Source organism: Megascapheus bottae, chromosome 12 (assembly GCF_031878675.1).
Source record: "Megascapheus bottae isolate mThoBot1 chromosome 12, mThoBot2.hap1, whole genome shotgun sequence".
NCBI classification, from domain to species: Eukaryota; Metazoa; Chordata; class Mammalia; order Rodentia; family Geomyidae; genus Megascapheus; species Megascapheus bottae.
Window position 1 is genome coordinate 7,896,985 of NC_143520.1, and position 16,176 is coordinate 7,913,160.

The following is a 16,176-nucleotide window of genomic DNA, read 5'->3' on the forward strand; positions in this document are numbered from 1 at the left end:
TTAATTTACTCATCATAAGAAAAGTTTAAATGTTCAAGTGCACTTGTTTGATTAATAAAGCATTTTATACTCAATCATTTAGTGCTAATCATTAGGAAGTTTACGTTGTTGAGACAAATCACCAGCTCAGACATTAAAAACCACCATTATAAAAATATAGCTACAAGGTCAGTATCAAATTACCCTTTTATAGGACAGCTACGGACAGCTTCTATACTATACGAGAAACTTCTTTTAAGACTCCCCAAATCCCTCTGAAAGTGTAGAAATCTCAAGAGCAGTGACATGAAGGTAGCTTAAAACACAGGTAAGGTCCTGTCCAGAAAAAAAAAAAAGAAAAGAAAAAAAAGAAAAGAAAATCGGTGGTGTCTACCAGCATATGTTGATCATTACTTTTAATAGTCTGTGGTAAAAATTTAAAGGTAGAAGTTAATTCGTTGGGTCTTCGGCCCTGTCTTCCTCCAGCTCTTGGACTTCTTTTTTGGTTTCCCCGTCCTTCACCTCCTGCCGGGAAACGGGAAATTTGTCCTTGTTGTTCTCCTTTTTCCATTTCATTCTCCTGTTTTGGAACCAGATTTTTACCTGTCTCTCTGTGAGGGCCAGGGCGTGGGAAACCTCGATTCTTCTCTTCCTGGTCAGATAAGGGTTAAAAAGGAATTCCTTTTCCAGCTCTAAGGTTTGGAAGCGACTGTAGGTTTGTCTTCCTCTTCGTCTACCTGGAGCTGCTGATTAGAGCAAATAAAAACAAAAAAAGGAGGGGGAAATGAATTTTTTAAAATGTGATTGGTGCCTCTGCTTGTTGGTGGAAACGCTTAAGGGGGAAATATACACAGCTCTCTTTAGCTCTGGTATATATATACACACACACACACACACACGTATTTGTGAATATATACACGTGAGTGTGTGTGTGTGTGTGTGTATGGTGTGCGAGCAAGAGAAGCAAAGACAAGGTCTTGGCGATTATTCTGTCCCCCATCATCTTTTCACGGTTTCTACTTTAAGGAGAGAGAGAGAAAAAAAGTCTGTATTACTTTATGAGTAAGAGCCACTGTGGCTCCACAGAAGGAAAAGGAAGGGCAGAGGGAGAGGATAAGGGAGGTTTAAAGCTAGAACGTGAGATGAAAGCAGATTTGTCCCCTTCTCCCCTCTGTTTAAAAAAAAAATGCATCCCAACCTTGTGGTCTCATCCAGGGAAACATTTGAGAAGGAGACGAGCTCTGATTTAAGTGGTCTGGGTCCTCGCCAATATTACCACTGGACGATTTACAGTCAGGATATTGTACCAGCTCGGCCTCTTGCTGGGTCGTAAAAATCGGCTGTCTCTGTAAGTTATCGTATCCGTAAAACTTCGCGGGCTCCCCGTGACAGGCGAGCCCGCCGCAGGGGGGAGGCGGCGGCGGAGGCGGAGGGTGCGGAGGAGGAGGTGGGGCGGCCTGGTAGGCTGCGGCCGGGCTGCCCCCGCCGGGGTGGAAGTAGTCCTGGCCGGGGCCCGGGCCGCCCCCGCCGCCGCAGCCGGGCGGCGAGGACGGGTGCGGGTGCGCTGGCGGGGGCGCGTGCGGGAAGCCGACGGCGCTGTTGCCATAGAGCTGCAGGGCGGCGGCGTGGCGGCCGCCGACCTCCGGCGCGAAGTGACAGTCGTAGTAAGTGGGATTGATGGCCTCGCCCGCCGCCGCCGCCGCCGCCGCCGCCGCCGCCGCGGCCGCCGCCTTGTACTTGGAGTACAACGGGTTCACGAAGTACGAGCTCATCGGGGCGGCGGCCGGGGGCCAAGGCGCGGGAGGGCCGGCGGCGCGGAGCAGGCGGGGGAGCGGAGCGCGCGTCTCCGCCCGGCCGGCCACGCTGCCGCGGGGGCCTCTGGGGCGGCCGCCGGGGCCGCCGGGCTGCGTCGTCGCTGCTGCCGCCCGCTCGCCCGCCCCGCGCGCGTCGCCGCTGCGGCCCGGCGCCCGGGCGCTCGCTACTGGGCACTCATGCCCCGGCGCTGGTGTCACCGCCTCGGCGTCGCGCCGCCTCCCGCGCGGGTCGCGGGGCCTCGCCCAGCCCCCCGCGCGCCGCGGCCTCTCCCGGCCTCCCCCGGCGCGCGCCGGCTCGGCCGCAATTTAATCACCGACGCCCCGGGTGACCTGGCCCGCCGCCTCCGCGGCTTCCTCCCAGGCACCGGTCCGTGCTCACACACCGGGACCCGGAGAAGAATGAGAAAAAAAAAAAAGCAAGTGGCCCGGCCCACGGGGACACTCTGGCTTCGGTTTACAAACCTCCGCCGCGACCACACACCCCGGCCCGGAGCCACCTCTCACCTCACCTCCCCCTCCGCCCCCTCCCACCGCGGTCGCCGCCGCCGCCGAGGCTGCCGCCCCGGTGCGCGCCGGCGAGGCATTTTCGCACCCCTCCACTGCGCCGAGTGGGAGCGAGATGGGGGGCGAGATAGCCGCGCGGAGGGATCCACGCGGCGGCGAGGCGGCGGGGCGCGGGCGGGGCGCCTCACGCCGCCCAGGGATGCCTCCGCCGGCCTTAAAGGGGGCCCATCCGGCCGCGCCGCCGAGGACTCGCCCGCGCCCCGCGCGGGGAAACCCACTGCAGCCCGCGGGGAGGGGGCGCGGCAGAACCTTACACTGGGGGAGCTGAGAGTCACTCCCGGGAGGCTTCCCAGCCTCCTGGGAACGACCCAGCAGAGATTCGCCAGGGCTTGGGCATTTCTGAACACGCGGGTGCAGCCTGGGAGGGACCTGGGCCCGGGGGGGGGGGGCGGGAAATATGGCCATACGAGGTTGCCCGACCCGACCAGGCCCACGTAGGTGGTTTGATGAAAGGCTACAAAGGTGGCCCCCCAAACCTGGCGTTATCAAAGCGAATCAGTCCTGCTTTTCCAGCTGAGCGGGCCTTGTGGAGATGTACATTTACCCTTGACGCACGGCGTGCCTGGCCGCGGCTCCCAGGTTAATTGATATTTAATGGAAATCATGCCCATGAATATAGTTTCCATCATTTCACCCTTGACAGACGTCAGCAGTAGGAGCAGGCGGGGCGGGGGGGGGGGGCGAGGCTGGAGAATGCAGGCCGGAGGGAGGACTGGGTGCGCAGTGGGGAAGCCCCCCGTTGGGTAGCCGGGGTGGTGCTGGGGTGGGTGGCATTTCTTGGGGCAGAGTGGACCCGGGCGGGCTGGCGCTCCAGGTGGAGGGCGGGGGGGGGGGGCGTGCACCCCGACCTCTCCCCTGAATCTCCCGCGGGGGCTTTCCGATCACGCCGGTTCCAGGCAGCTGCAGGCCACCGGGCCCCGTTTTCGGCTAAGGAGTACAGTTCATCCGCCAAGCCCATGAAATAGCAGTGGAAGGTCGGTGCAGGCCTCAGCCTTAAGTTACTCATTTCTCCCCCCAAAGAAATCGGAGGCTCAGCCTACTTGGTGAGCGGTGAGGAAGAGAAATAGCCGGAGTCCTGTGGGCAAGTCCAGGGTGAATGGACGCATGTTCTGTTACCAGCTTTGTCCAGTGCGACTTGTGGCATGTCACCATCAGCCACTTCCCCACACACTTCTCGTTTCTTTTGCTCTTCTCCGGTTTTAATGTCCAATAAATAGGACGGTCTCTGCCCCGTGTGTGTGTGCCTCTTCGTGATTCTGTGGGTGCTGGGCCCCCTTTCCTTCGGGATAATCCAGCGTCCCCAGGACACTAAGCTCCCTCCCCTTAAGAACAAACCTCGAAGACTCGCCCCATCCCGTCGTGGATGCTCCTGCGTCCGCTCAAACGCACCATCCCTTATTTCCACGACAAATACGAACGTCTAAAGCCCCAGACTGGCCTCCAGAAGTTGCAGGCCTGAGGCTTCCATTACCATCCGTTCCCGGCCTGAGTGAACGTCATTCTGAGGTCGATCAGAGTGGACTATTACTTTTATAAATGAAGAAAATAAAATAAAGTCGACAAGATAATAACAATGTCTGACTCAATTATTTCTACAGGAATGCCTGGAAATGGTGAAGGTAAACGGATTGTTAATGAATCTGGAGATACTTTATTGAAATATTACATTAGTAGGGACATGTTATTGGGGTGAAGCAAAGGCAAGTTTGGTTTTTTTTCCTCTGTCGAGTATTATTAGTAGCCTTAAGTTTGAAAGGGAACAACTGATTTTGACAATTGAAGATTTATTGATAATTCATTTATAGTTAAATATAATTAAAATTTATTTTCGGGAGAATGATGAGAGGGATGCTGCAGAATAAGATGCATTGTATTCATAAAACAATTTCTTGAACAGTAACTCCTTTGTACAACTACTTAAAGATAATAAATATATAACTTTAAGAAGTTATTTTCAATAGAGCCTTAGCGTGAACTTCGTAGTTGTGCCTTTTTGTTTCACTGGTGGGCGTGGGCACGTTTACACATGTTTGAACCACAAATAAATGAATAGATTGGGAGCAGAAAAAAAGAGAAAGCCGAGATGTCAATAGCACTTTTGAAGAGTTGTGTGAAGCAAACATGAACACAACAAAATTTGTTCTGCACATTCAATCCTAATTTAGAAAACATTACATGTATTTCCTCTTAGGACACATTCCTTTTTTTGCATTTTTTTATTGTAATTAGTAAAAGGGTTACATGATATTTGCCAGATAGAAGGTGCATTAATTCACGTACATTGATTCCCTTTCACATGTCTTGGTACCCATTACCCTCCCCACATTCCTTTTTTTTAAAAAAAAGAATTAAGCATTATGTTTATAATCTGAACAGAAAGAGGATAACTAACTTAGTAAATAAATGTCTAAGCCTTTTCACATTTCTGTTTTGATATAATGTATTAATTTGCTATAACATTTATACTTTCAGCTGTATCACTGTCCAGATTTTTCTGAAATCCTGACTGGGCCAAAATGTTATGCTCAATGAACATGGCTGGATAATTCAATAGTTCACATTGTTTATTTTTTGTTAAATTCATCCTAATTTGGGATTGAAATAAGATTGTAAATATTTTTAATCAAATCCTTATTCCAAGGCAACGCTTTGCTTTATGAGATCAGAAAGTGGAGCAATAGCGCCCTCTAGTGACAGAATGTCAACTAGGGCGGTCGAATTTAACTTCCTTTTTATGAGCCTGAAACCAATTCTAATCTTGTTCTTTGAGAACAAGGCTTGGACCGCTGACACTAATAAAGCTTCATCTCTTGGATTGTCAACAAGTCAAGTGCAGCAAGTAGAGACTCCTGAATATCAAGGATATTGTAATTTCTGCTCCCAAGCCTAAAGACTACAACCCTTCTATTTCCAAACAAAGCAGGCTCTACTTTTGTAGATGTGATTTTTAAGCACAATTGTTGGATAGTCTAGATTTAACGAAAATCACAACTTTCTAAATGCTGATTGAAGATAAGCCTTTCTTCTTCCAATGAGCCACTTTGACGGCCAAGACACTATAGAAATTATAGAAACCAATAATTGTAGTTAGTTTTCTTTGCAAGTTGTTTTTTTGTATGAGCCAAAAAATACTTCTTACTTAACTTTCTAATTTTAGTGTTTTAAGCATACTAAGTCAGGCAATTGGGAAGGAGAGAGGTTGAAGTAAAAGCCATTTTGCTGGATCCTGCATGGCTATCTGGAAAGTCCCTGCTGGAATTGTGTTTGTTCGAATTTTGTGAATAACAAATGGGATTTAATTGTTTTACATCAAAGTCGCATAATGCACAGAACTCACTAAGCAATCCATGTGCCTTTTTTTAAAAAAGGAAAGGCTATTAAATCAGTGTTACTCTTTCCTTGTCTTTCAGAAATGCTTTTCACCAATTCAGTTGTAATGAGTGTATCTGTAATAAGTGAACAGATATAAATACCAATATTTTAGCTGTGCAGTTTGGAGAGCAGGGCTCAGTATTTTTGAGAACAGCCATGAAGTTCATTTGTCCCCACCCCCCACACTCCTGGGAGACTGTTGAATGGAGTAAATGCCCCCAAATTACTAACCTTCCTACTCTCAAGTAACAAGGTGGTGTGGTATTCTCTGGTTTTATTTTGTTTTCAAAGAATCAGCTAGACCATGGCCACAGTTAAAAAATTATTGAGCCACTGGTCATAAGCTACTTCTGATGCTCGACTTGTTTTCAAAATCAGAACATCATCTCCCTCCATCATTTTTATTTCGTAGGTGTTCACATCTCACCCAGAGGTCCCCAAGTCCCTGACTTCTTGGTCCAACGCAGTTTTGTTTATATTTTATTGTCCAGACTTTAAGACCCAGTTTTGTCTGCATTTTTCCTGTCCTTCCACCAACATCAAAATGAGATGGTTTCAAAGCGAAGCGCCTGGCCAGTCGTAAACTCATTACCTCCAGACGTCTGGCCAGCCCGATGGCTTTATGACACCTTGGCTCTTCCTGTTTTCAAAGAGCTCTAGGTATCTGGCTGGCTGCAGGGGAGGAGGGACACCTTCTGCCGGATCTGGCCCTTGGCTTTCCCTCCCATCCCCCCTCTGCTTTTTCTTCGAGCCCCCTCTTTCATCAGGAGCCCCAAGATCTCTGCCACCGCCCCCTCCCTTCCGCCCAGCCCAGGCTGCCCGGCGCCACCGCCTCCTCTAGGGCCTGCAAAGGCTGTGCTGGGCCAGAACCCTCACTTACAATGACCTTCATTTTAGCCTCTGAATGCAGACCGCCGAGGGCCAAGCTGGGGGCTAAGCATACACAGAAGCTGGGTGGAGGGAAAGGGGCGGCGGGATAAGGATGGACAAGAGGAGTGCTTTGACCGTGTTGATCGGCTAAGGTCACTTTGGAGCTGGAGTGGGGAGGGGCTGGAGCTCCCAGCCTAACCGGTTGGGACCTCTCGGAACCAGCTAGCTTGCGGGAGCTTGTGGAGCGCCCAGTTACCTTTCCCGTGTTGGGAGACTCGGGTTAGATGCTGGGTCTCCAGGATCGGAGGGTGGCCCGGGTGAGGTGAGGTGAGGTATGCCAAAGCCTTATTTGCAAGCGCGCCCGGTACTCGGGGCCACCGGTTCTGCGAGGCTGAAAGGCCAAGTGTGATAGGAAGGACGCTGAGACCTTCCCCGGGAGGCTTTACCCCGGTTTTGGTTTGCACACACAAAGGGAAACCCAGAGGTTCGTCAGAGAGAACGGCCAGGTGGATGGGCCCTGAATGGCTGCAACCTTCCCAGGGTTGTCTGGTCTGGACGATATTTCGCAGAGAGATAGAGCAGTCACACAACATTCAGGGCCAGTGTCAGGGCACCATTTGATCAGATCAGCATTTATTGGTAGGAAGTGAGAACATTTACAACCGTTTCCAGGCAGGAATGGAGAGGGCCACCACCCTAGGCAGCTCTTGGGAGCTCAGCCCTTCCCGAGAGAGAGCCGGTGCCCCAGCACACTAGAATAAACCCCTCCACCCACCCAAGCCCTTGGGAAACTTTACACCGCACTCAAGGTCTGGGAGGAGGGCCTGCCGGCTCCCTGAGGAAAGGGGATTTCCATCCGGTAGGTGACCCAGACCCAGGCCTGGGCGAGCAGCAGGAGTGTACAGAGTTTCTCGCTCAGCCTTCAGATTCTCAGAATTAGGGCGCATAGGCCCTGTTTGGAAAGAGCTAGGGGAGGAGACTACATTACAGCACTTTCCAGAAAACAAGAGGGATATTTACACGGGAGAGGGTTCCTCAAGCCAGCGTGCAGTCACAAAATATTGCATTTTCTAAGGAACCAAGGAGCAGGAAAGGGAGGGCGTGGGATAGAACGAAACTCCAAAGCCACTTGGTTTCTCCAACACATAAACGAGCAAACACAGTGTCCCAAATAACCCAACAGAGACCAACCACACAGTCACTTCTATCTTACAAAGGGAGGGAGGAGGGTGGGAGTCTTGAATCGCTGAAGTTTCTGGAAATTAAGAACCCACAAAACAACCACAAGCAAAGCCCCTCGCTGCCTGTGGGCGCTCCGGCCGGGCGCGGCGCCGGGTCAGTCTCCTTTGGGGCATTTCTCCTTGCTCATCTTTTTCATTTTCATCCTACGGTTCTGGAACCAGATTTTGACCTGTCTCTCTGTGAGGTTCAGAATCCTGGCCACCTCGTAGCGCCGGTCCCGGGTGAGGTACATGTTGAAGAGGAATTCCTTCTCCAGCTCTAGCGTCTGGTATTTGGTGTAGGGACAGCGCTTTTTCCGGGTGGAGCGAGCGTGGATCCAGTTCGCTGCCGGGTTGTCTACGAAGAGGGGGGTTTGTTAGAGGGGAGCGAGGGGCGGAGGGGAGGCAGAAAGTGTGTGTGTGAGAGAGAGAGAGACGACAGGGTGGGGAAGAGAGGTCGTTAAATTAATTTCACCAAGGATGGCCGCTTTTCACAACTTGGGGGAATTATCATAAAAGCCTTAATGCCCGCGCTCTGTTTACCGTACAAACCGTGCGCCCAGGGTAGGTGGTTATGGGAAGCTTTTTTTTTATGGATGCATGTTGCTCGCCTAGGCTTGGGTAGGCGTCTAGACGTTTTTATAGGTTAGTAAAACTATCAGTTTTGCACATTCGAGCCTTACAGGTTTCAGCAATAAATCAGGGGCAATTTCTTTTGCACTTACTTGGGTCAAGTTGCTGCGGCGGCGGCGGCGGCGGATGCTGCTGTTGCTTCTCCTCCTCCTTCAGCGGGCAGCCCGGGCTCGGGTGATCGTTGCACGCCGCCGTGGGCTCGGCGGAGCCTCCCGCCCCAGGCCCGGTCCCGAGCGCTGCCCCGAGCCCCGGTCCCCCCGCCGCGGCCGCCGCCGCCTTGTCCCGCAGGAACGAGTTGCACGGGAACTCGGCGCCGCCGCTCCCCGGGGACTCGCGGGCCGCGGAGCACTCAGTCCGTTTGGAGGAGGAGGACGAGGAGGAGGAGGAGGAGGAGGAAGAGGAGGTGGTGGTGGAGGCTGCGGCTGGAGCCGGGGCCGCTCCGGTTTCAGGCTTAATCCCGTAGTGGCGCCCGTTGGCTGGGCCGCCCGGGCCAGGGCTGGGACCGGGGCCCGGGCCGCCGCCGCCGCCGCCGCCGCCGCCGCCCGCGCCACCGGGGAAGCCGGGCAGGGGCTCCATCCAGGAGCGCACGTAGCGGCTGGGCTCGGAGGCGGCGGCGGCCAGGGGCGGCGGGGGCACGTACGGGTGGTAGAGGCCGCTCATCGCCGCCGCCGCCGGGGGCTGGGCCGGCACCGCGGACCACGAGGCGGAGAACACGGCCGATTTAGGGGCAAAACTACAGGAGGCGAACTCGGCGGCGGCGGCGGCGGGGCTGTCGGCCACACCTGCAGGCCGACCCTGGGCGCCGGGCCCCGGCGGCCCGAAGCGCGCCGCGTACACCTCGTCGCCCTCATGGCCTATGAGCGAGTCCACGTAGTAGTTGCTGAGGGTGCCACTGGAGGACATTTTGAGGCGCCGCGCGCTCCCACCCAAGGTTACACTGCCCGCCGCCGAGCCGCTCCCCGCCGGCGCCGGAGCCGCCGACTAGTTCGCAGGCTGCAGCCTCCACCATTGGTCGCGCGGCCCACGTGATCATATTTACCAATACCCGGAGTAAATCAGTCCGCTAAACTGGGGGCTGCTGTGATTTAAAAAAAAAATCATCATCAACATAAACGCTGCAATTAGAGCCCGCAGGCCTCGGTCCGGGTGGCCCGCTCGGCCTGGCCCGGTCCGCCGGGCGCTGGCGGCAACCTGGGCCCGCGCGCGGCCGGAGGAGGCGCTGGGGACTATTTGTTCGTCTCCCCTGGCCGCCCTGGCTCCCGCTGTGCCGACCCGGGTTTCTCAGCTCCTGGGCTCGAAGCCTTGGACCGCGTGGTCTCACACTCACCTATCTCTAGGCCTGAACCCCAGGCGGTCCCGGGCGCGAGGGATCCGGGGCCGCCCGAGGCAGGCGGGCCTTCGGGGGCAGCCCCCTGGCGCCCGAGGGGAGCTGTTCTCCCCTCGCCTGTCTGTCGCCCTACACCCACCCCGCCCCACACATACCCACACACGCTCCTTCACAGCTTGTCGTGTTGTTTAAAACAGGTGGAAGACCTCTGTAATGATATTATGCCTTTCAATAAAAATTTTATGAGGTGTATTTGATTATAGATTAATGTGTCCCTAATAAAACGGACGGATGGAGCAGCTTGGAGGGCCCCCTCCCCTTGCCACACTCACACACGCCCGCGCAGCCACACACATCCTCGACGTGAGGCTGGGCGCACGCTGAGGCCCGAGGGGTGAACTGGGGCGGCCTGGCTCGCGGGCCCGGCCCGGTCCAGCCAACAGCAGCAGGGGGGCTTCTGTGTGCCCTCCGAAGGGCAGGCGAGTGGTGAAGTCCGCTGGGCTCGGACAGTGACGGCCAAGGTTCCTCGTCTTCTCCTGGGCGGCTGTGAGGCCCTGGAAGAGAACAGGCCACAGAGGGAAAAGACCCACGCGCCCCCGCGGGCCCTCTCCCACCCGCGGCGCTGGCCTTGCCTAAGTGAGGCCTGCGGGAGCCGCCGCTCCCAGAGCAGGGTGGCTTGGGGCCCGGTCGCACTACGAGGCCTCCAAGTGGATTCGAAGGTGTCTGTGGGAAATAAAAACAAAAAAGGAAAAAGAAAAAAGAAGAGTCTGGCCAGGGCTTTGGGTCACTCCCTTCCCAATATTTTCCCCCTTGATTCCAAAGATAAAGCTGGGCAGCCTTGAATCTGAGAGAAATGTCCATTGTCACTCCCAAATCCATGGTACAAAGCCTCGGAAGCTCCGCCGGGAGCCCAGACAAAAGCCGGGAGCTGGCAGGGCTGGGAGCGTGTTCCTCGCTCTCCAAGTCGCCTAGGGCACCCTTGGAGGGCTCCCAGCTCATCTCGATCCCCAGAAAGAAAGGGGGTAATGGCTACTTATTGCCTGATTGATTGCTTTTTGCCAATGGCTTTCTGATTTTGTTCCAGAGGGACTGCCCTTTCCTGTAGCATAGGTTTGCCTCGGAGACATGCCCCCCTAATAACAGCTAATAACAGCTAATGTTGATCCCCCACATCATCTGTGTGTGTGTGTGTGTGTGTGTGTGTGTGTGTGTGTGTGTGTGTGTGTGTAAACTGCCAAGGAAAAACTATCCTCGCCCAAAATAAATCTGGGGGCAAATCTTTTCCAGTGTTCTTAATCTAAGGGGGATTCAGATCCTTCTCCCTCATTCCCAAGAAATGATATCCCTAAAGACTTCTGTCCTGGAACTTGGGAAGGAAGTTTAAAATTGAATAAACGGTGAGTTACCCAAAGGCTCCCTGGATTAGGGATCTGAGGCTGGAGAAGCCTAAATGGATTATTCTTAGATAGAAAGAGGCTGGGATGAGAAGGACCTGCTTTGTGAAATTCCTTGAAACTACTGGAGACCCTTTGAAGACAGTAAGGACCTGAAGTGACGAATTCTGTCCGTTTTTCCCTCCAAATCCTCTCCTCCTTTTCCCTGTCAGGACTAGATAAATCTGGACTCAGTGGTGAAGACTCTACAAAAGCTGGTGAGAATTTCACAAGCCATGGCTGTAAATGGAACCCTGGACTTGAGGGTAAGTTGTGTTCAGTTGAAAATACATTATCAGTGACCTTTTCTGCATCATTTTGGGTTGCCTCTTATATACACTAGCTCCAACCATCATTCTGTAATCAAATACCTAGAGATTTGATTGGGGGAGACTGCTTTCTTATTTCCTTTCAATTTTTTTCATGTGGATGACTGAAAGACAATAACTAAGCATAAAATTGTTTCACAAGGAAACCAAGGCAAAGCGGTATGGGGAAAACTCACCCAACCTTGGCTTCGCTGGGGCCTGGTTGTCTTGCACTCAGGTTGGGATAGGGAGGAGCAAAGGGGGAGCAAAATTGGATCCGATGCCATGCTAAAGACTGATGCTACTCTTGTTCCTGTAATGGAGGCCAGGCAGATTCCAGGTGGGCAAGACTAGTCTCAACCTAGCCCCTGATGATGGTTCCTCATCCAGAAATCACCAAAATCTCACTGAAAGCATTAAAAAAAATACACACACAACCAAAACTGAAGAGAAGAAAACACACAAGTGGGAACTGAGAGGAAGAAACCACTTGGGGACTCAGGCTTACTTACCAGGTTCAGGCTACTGGGAAACTAGACCCATTGAGATAACCAGTGTATTATCATGATTGCAGACAGGGTTCTTCTCTTCTTTCCTCCACTTATGAAAACTGGACTCTTCTTCCCCCACCCTTCCCGTCCCTGTCAAATTCCAACACCTTAGTCTTCTCCAGCTTTTCTCTTCCATCTCTCCCTTTTTGCTACCCCCAGCTGTCCCCAAACACTTTCATTTCCACCATAAAATATTTCCATTTCAGAAAGCAGATGGAGCAAACTCGTTTCCAGAGTTTATTGCATTATACATGCGACCAGAACATGCACAGAAAGGACAGGTTGCTGTTGTACTTCTACCAAACCACAGATGCACCACAAGGGAAAGGCTACAAGGCATAAGTTGTCAATATTCCATTTCATCAAGGACATTGCTAAGTTCATTTGTGAAAAGATACATTGTAATGTGCTTTTTAGTCCCCCTCCCCAAAGCTTGTGGGTTTTCTTATTTTTTAATATATATATAATTTTTAAAGATTAGATGTATTCAAAATGCCATGAGTCCATGGGCTAACCACATACAGAGAATTTTTGTGTTAGGAAAGACATGAAAAAGTCACATTGCTGGATGGTTGCATGGATGGATGGTTAGATGAATGCTCCACTGTTCCAATAAGTTAAGACCCAAATGAAAATGCTCAGTATTAATTACCCTGCATTATGATGAAAAAATAATAATAAATTACACGTGCTAAGTTTTTTAATATATATATATATACTCATAGGGATTACAGATCACTTGCAGCACGAACAGAATGACCCCAAAGTCACATTCTAGCAGGAAAACAAAACAAAACAAAACGAAAAACAAAGAGCAATGAAGGTTTTGTTTCCGCCTTCCCAGTCCTCCAGCACTGGGCCCTGGAATGCGGTTCCCCTCTCTGATCCTGGCCTCTCACTGGCCTCGGGCCTAAGAAAAGGTGAGGTTGGCGGTCAGTTCTCGGATCCGGTTCTCTCGGCTCATCTTCTTGAGTTTCATTCGGCGGTTTTGAAACCATATCTTGACCTGCCTGTCGGTGAGGTTAACGCTCTTACTGATCTCTAGGCGGCGCTCTCGGGTGAGGTACATATTGAACAAGAACTCTTTTTCTAATTCCAGCGTTTGGTGCTTAGTATAAGGGCACCTCTTCTTTCTGCCACTCTTTGCAGTAAGCCAATTGCTGGTTGGAGTATCAGACTTGATTTCCTCTAACAAAATTAAAGGGAGAAGAAAAAAATCAAGAATTTTTTTCGCTGTCTGTTGAAATATACCCTTGGCCATGACCCTGTTGACAGGAAGGCCACTTTGGGCAATACTTGATATTAAACATTACTTAGAGAGATGGGCCCTGAGTGCACCTTAAACTGATGCCAAATTAGAACTAAATGCCCAAAGTAACACAATCAGAGGATATCTGCATCAAGGATTTCTCTCTCTCTAAACACACACACACACACACACACACACACACACACACACACACACACACACAACTTTCTGACTCATGTAAAACATTAGTATAATGAACTTTCCAGGATCTCTAGCAATATCCTAGGTTATCACCTCTTGACAGGGCAGGAGTGAAGGAAACCATGGCCTGGGCAAGCCTACCAACCTCCCTGCAGTCTCAGGTCTCCAAGTCTACCCCTTCTTCCTCACCTCTCTTAGACAGACAGGGAGCCCCTTATCCAGGTTTAGTTTATAGGTGCCTAGCCTCATATAAAAGATAAAAAGTAAAAAGAAATGATACCTCCTTCACCCTGCCTGGACATTTTTGCACTCGTCAAAATTTCCTGAATTCTCAAGTGTTTTTGCTCCTGCACAAAAGCACTCCTCCAGAAACGGAACCCCTAGTGTGGCCCACCTCTGGATGCTGGAAGGGCAAGTTTCAGCTCAAAACCCCCAACCCCAGACTCTTTGCCCTGGTCCAGCCTTAAGGCTGGCCTTACAAAGTGGGCAATGCAGATCCCGTTCTTCCCGCTCTGCCTTTGCCCTCTTTGTGGATGGGCTGTGAAGAAGCCTGCAGCACTTTCCCCAGACAAAGCCAAGGTTACCTAGCTAGCCCCACAAAGGCAGGGAGCGCTGCTCTCCTGCCCAAGCCCCACCAACCCAATCATCTCCTTCCCTTCGAAGACCCCAAACTCGCTGGATGCGGGGTGTATGCTCTTGAACACAAATGCTGTGCCTTAAACCACCTTAAAATGATCATTGGGTGTAAAGAAAATCTGGAATTGCAAATCTGAGCAGGGGAAAGGAGGCTCTGGGGCCCTGTATAGGAGCCCGCAAGTCTCCTCAGAGCTCTTTTGTTGCATTTCAGGTCTGGCTCAGGAAAAATAAACCCGGCAAGGCTTTGCTCTGCCCGGGCGCCATCACCATGGGGCCAGGACTGGCGGGGAAGGCCACAGCAGCGCGAGAGAAGCGGGGACCACCTAGAGGCAGAGATCTCCCCTTGTAAAAGCCGGGCGGAGCAGCACCTGCCAAGTCGGTGCTGAGCTCCGCAGCCTGGGCTCCGCGCTGGGCACCCGAGCGCTCCCTCTCCGCCGGGTTTCCGGACTGCGCGCCCCGCTGGGGTGGCAACTCTGCTCATACCGACCTTTGCTTTCCTTCTCCTGCACTTCAGGACTGGACACGGAGACTTCAGCCAGGCAGCTCCTTTCTTCGGGAAGGCCGCCTTTGGCCTCTGGGCTCTCCACCTGGGAGACTTTGGTGGGCTCCTGGCCGCTCGCGGTCTCGTTCATCTTCTTTTCCATCTGCAGCTGGGCAGCCGAGAGCTGCGGCTTGGCCGCGCCACGAGGGTTGAGCTGGAGCATGACAGTGGAGCTGCCTTCGGGGCTGTTATTGTACTCTTGGGTTTTCCCGGTGGCGTAGGTCTGACTCAGTCTAAAATATCCAGGGACAGGAACCTCGGGGTTCTCAACAGGACAGGTCTCAGGGACCAGCCTCTGGTACGAAGGGACCTCGGCAGAAATGAGTTTGTTGCGCTTATCAGAATACATGCAGCAATTGGATTCTTCTTTAATGTTGGTAGTGAAGGAGCAAGTGGGGACTTGCTGTGTAACAGGTTGCTCTATTCGACAAGATCTGTTCGGGTCTGTCCAACTGTCTACTTGAGGTATATAAGGATGCACATTCATACCCATATTTTGGTGGTTCACTTCTCTTTTGGCCAGAGACGGGAGCAGTCCACAGGTTTGCATTCCATAGGTCCCCATGTCTGCGCTAGGTGGTGGCATGTACATGCTGGCGCTGCTCGAATAAAAACTGTCACTCCTGCAGGCACTGATCAAGGAATCTACTAAAAAAGTATTAGCAGCAGGAGAGCTGTTGGGAAAGGACATTTTGGGGAGGAATTTGGAGAAGAGAGATTGTGTCCTTTGTAGGCTGACATCTCTAGGAAAACATTCCCCGTGTAATTGTGGATGCCTCTGCCGACCACATGACAACCAAGCCAATGAGATTTGAAAATGGCCTTGAGCCGCAGCCTCCTCGCAGGTCACGTGCTCCAGAGCCCGGCCGGCCGGCCGCGTAAGCACGGACAACAGCGACATCTACTACGCGCCCGCGTTAGTGCGCGCCGGAGACAACCGGCTCAGGGCTCGCCGTCACCCGCGGTCCGCCGGCCCGCCTCCCCGGGGCTCTCTTGGCCTTGCCGGCCCCACTCGCGCCTCCCGTCCGGGGCCACCGGACCCAGCCGGTGGAAGGAGAGGCTTGGGCGGGAGGACGCGCGCGGGAAGGAAAGCCGTAGCACAGTGGCGCTAGCACACAGAAGCATTTTCCTACAAACACCAGGCAGAACGTGCCCTAGAGGGCCAAGTCCCGGGCAAGGGGTGGAGGCGAAGGGAGATCCGCACAGTACCGGTCAGCCAGGAAGGCGAGGTGGATTTCACCCAATCCTGAGACACCCCACCCAGGGGTCCAGCCGAAAAGATCTCTGAGCAATGACTGGGCCAAAATGTCCTGGGAAGCGCAGGCGAAAACGGCCGCGAGGGCCCAGAGGCCACGCAGCCGGCCAGACCCTGAGCCCAGAGGACGGGTCCAGCCCCGCAGTTATCCTTTTTCTAGGCCCTCAAGCCAGGATTCGGGGGCCCCCCTCTGCGAGCCTCGAGCATAGAGAGTCTTAGACTT

At 52.9% G+C, this 16,176-nt stretch overlaps 3 protein-coding genes across 5 annotated transcripts; all 3 read right to left on the reverse strand.

The window, feature by feature from the left end:
• Positions 1-340: 340 nt before the first annotated feature.
• Hoxd8 (homeobox D8) lies at positions 341-1,768 on the reverse strand. Of its 3 annotated transcripts, XM_090342590.1 has the most exons (3): positions 1,178-1,768; positions 583-725; positions 341-504 (listed from the first exon to the last, which is right to left on the reverse strand). In XM_090342590.1, the coding sequence occupies exons 1-3, from the start codon at positions 1,749-1,751 to the stop codon at positions 430-432; spliced, it is 792 nt and encodes a 263-aa protein (XP_090198716.1). In that variant the 5' UTR covers positions 1,752-1,768; the 3' UTR covers positions 341-429. The 3 variants fall into 3 exon arrangements, with proteins under 3 accessions (XP_090198716.1, XP_090198715.1, XP_090198714.1); XM_090342589.1 differs by having other exon boundaries at positions 341-722; XM_090342588.1 differs by having other exon boundaries at positions 341-725.
• A 5,436-nt stretch (positions 1,769-7,204) lies between these two features.
• Hoxd9 (homeobox D9) lies at positions 7,205-9,580 on the reverse strand. Its single transcript, XM_090343075.1, has 2 exons — positions 8,545-9,580; positions 7,205-8,177 (listed from the first exon to the last, which is right to left on the reverse strand). The coding sequence occupies exons 1-2, from the start codon at positions 9,353-9,355 to the stop codon at positions 7,936-7,938; spliced, it is 1,053 nt and encodes a 350-aa protein (XP_090199201.1). The 5' UTR covers positions 9,356-9,580; the 3' UTR covers positions 7,205-7,935.
• A 2,674-nt stretch (positions 9,581-12,254) lies between these two features.
• On the reverse strand, positions 12,255-15,599 carry Hoxd10 (homeobox D10). The gene is made up of 2 exons (XM_090343076.1): positions 14,645-15,599; positions 12,255-13,259 (listed from the first exon to the last, which is right to left on the reverse strand). The coding sequence occupies exons 1-2, from the start codon at positions 15,597-15,599 to the stop codon at positions 12,982-12,984; spliced, it is 1,233 nt and encodes a 410-aa protein (XP_090199202.1). The 3' UTR covers positions 12,255-12,981.
• Between the last annotated feature and the right edge of the window lie 577 nt (positions 15,600-16,176).